General features: G+C 67.6%; 1 protein-coding gene across 1 annotated transcript; it reads right to left on the bottom strand.

Annotated features, from left to right (window-relative positions):
• Positions 1–7: 7 nt before the first annotated feature.
• On the bottom strand, positions 8–982 carry TLX3 (T-cell leukemia homeobox 3; the record flags this gene model as incomplete). The annotated part of the gene is made up of 1 exon (XM_014550317.1): positions 8–982. A coding segment is annotated over one exon (252 nt), but the record flags the coding sequence as incomplete, so codon positions are not given.
• Positions 983–1,000: the final 18 nt, after the last annotated feature.

Genomic DNA, 1,000 nt, shown 5'->3' with positions numbered 1-1,000 from the left:
GGGTGGGCCGGGTCTTGTTTTTGTTGTGCGCCCGGCCGTAGCCGAGAGGGCACTCCGCCCGCCCACCTGCTCGCCCGCGTATTGTGGCTGCGCCAACAACAAAGATTGTTTCTTTTGCGGGACAACGAGCGCAGCCGTACGCGTAACTGACAGGGCCCCGCGGACAGCCGGGTCACTGGGCTCCGCGAGTGGGCGGGCGGGGTCCCCAGGCGGGGTCAGCCTCAGCCAGTTCTCCCAGGGCCTGTCTGGAACCCCTCTTTCGGGACCGCTTCGCTGTTCACGGGTTGGATGCAAACAGGGATCGGATAGGCGCAGGGCTGGAGTCGGGACTGGGAGCTGGAAGGGAACCCAGAACTCGCGCGGATTGTCGGAAATCCGAGAGGACCAGCGTGGGGAGGGGGAGCGAAGGGCAGTGCGAGAGGACCCCGGGGATGTTGGGAGAGGCAGGTGGGAGGCAGGAGACGAAATAAAACGAAAGGAATTGGAGAGGCGCAGGACAGCGACACGGGAATGGCCACGGAGGAGAAGCCGAGGCGCGGAGAGTGGGGAGGAGGACGTGGGCCGGCGGGAAGGAGGGACGGGAGGTTAAGATCCGGGGAGGCGGGTCGGGTGGGTCTGGGGAGGCGCGGCCTGGCCGGGCGGATAGGGGTCGCGCCGGCTGCGCAGAGCGGGAGGCCGCGGCGTGGGGAGGGTGCAAGGCGGGCGCAAGGTGGGCCGGGCCGGGCCTCTCTCACCGCCACTTGGTCCTCCGGTTTTGGAACCAGGTCTTGACCTGCGCGTCCGTCATTTTGAGGGACTTGGCGAGCGCCGCCCTCTCGGCCGAGGCCAGGTACTTCTGGCGATGGAAACGCTTTTCCAGCTCACAGATCTGCACCCGAGAAAAGGACGTGCGCGGCTTCTTACGCTTGGGCGGCGTCCTGTTCTGGTACGGGTGGCCGATGCGCCGGGTCACCGTGAAGGGCGTGAGCGCCGCCGCAGCTGCGGAGACACACGAGGCCCC

Source organism: Myotis brandtii, unplaced genomic scaffold (genome assembly GCF_000412655.1).
Source record: "Myotis brandtii unplaced genomic scaffold, ASM41265v1 scaffold6, whole genome shotgun sequence".
Classification (NCBI taxonomy): Eukaryota; Metazoa; Chordata; class Mammalia; order Chiroptera; family Vespertilionidae; genus Myotis; species Myotis brandtii.
This window is presented reverse-complemented; position numbering and strand designations above follow the sequence as displayed.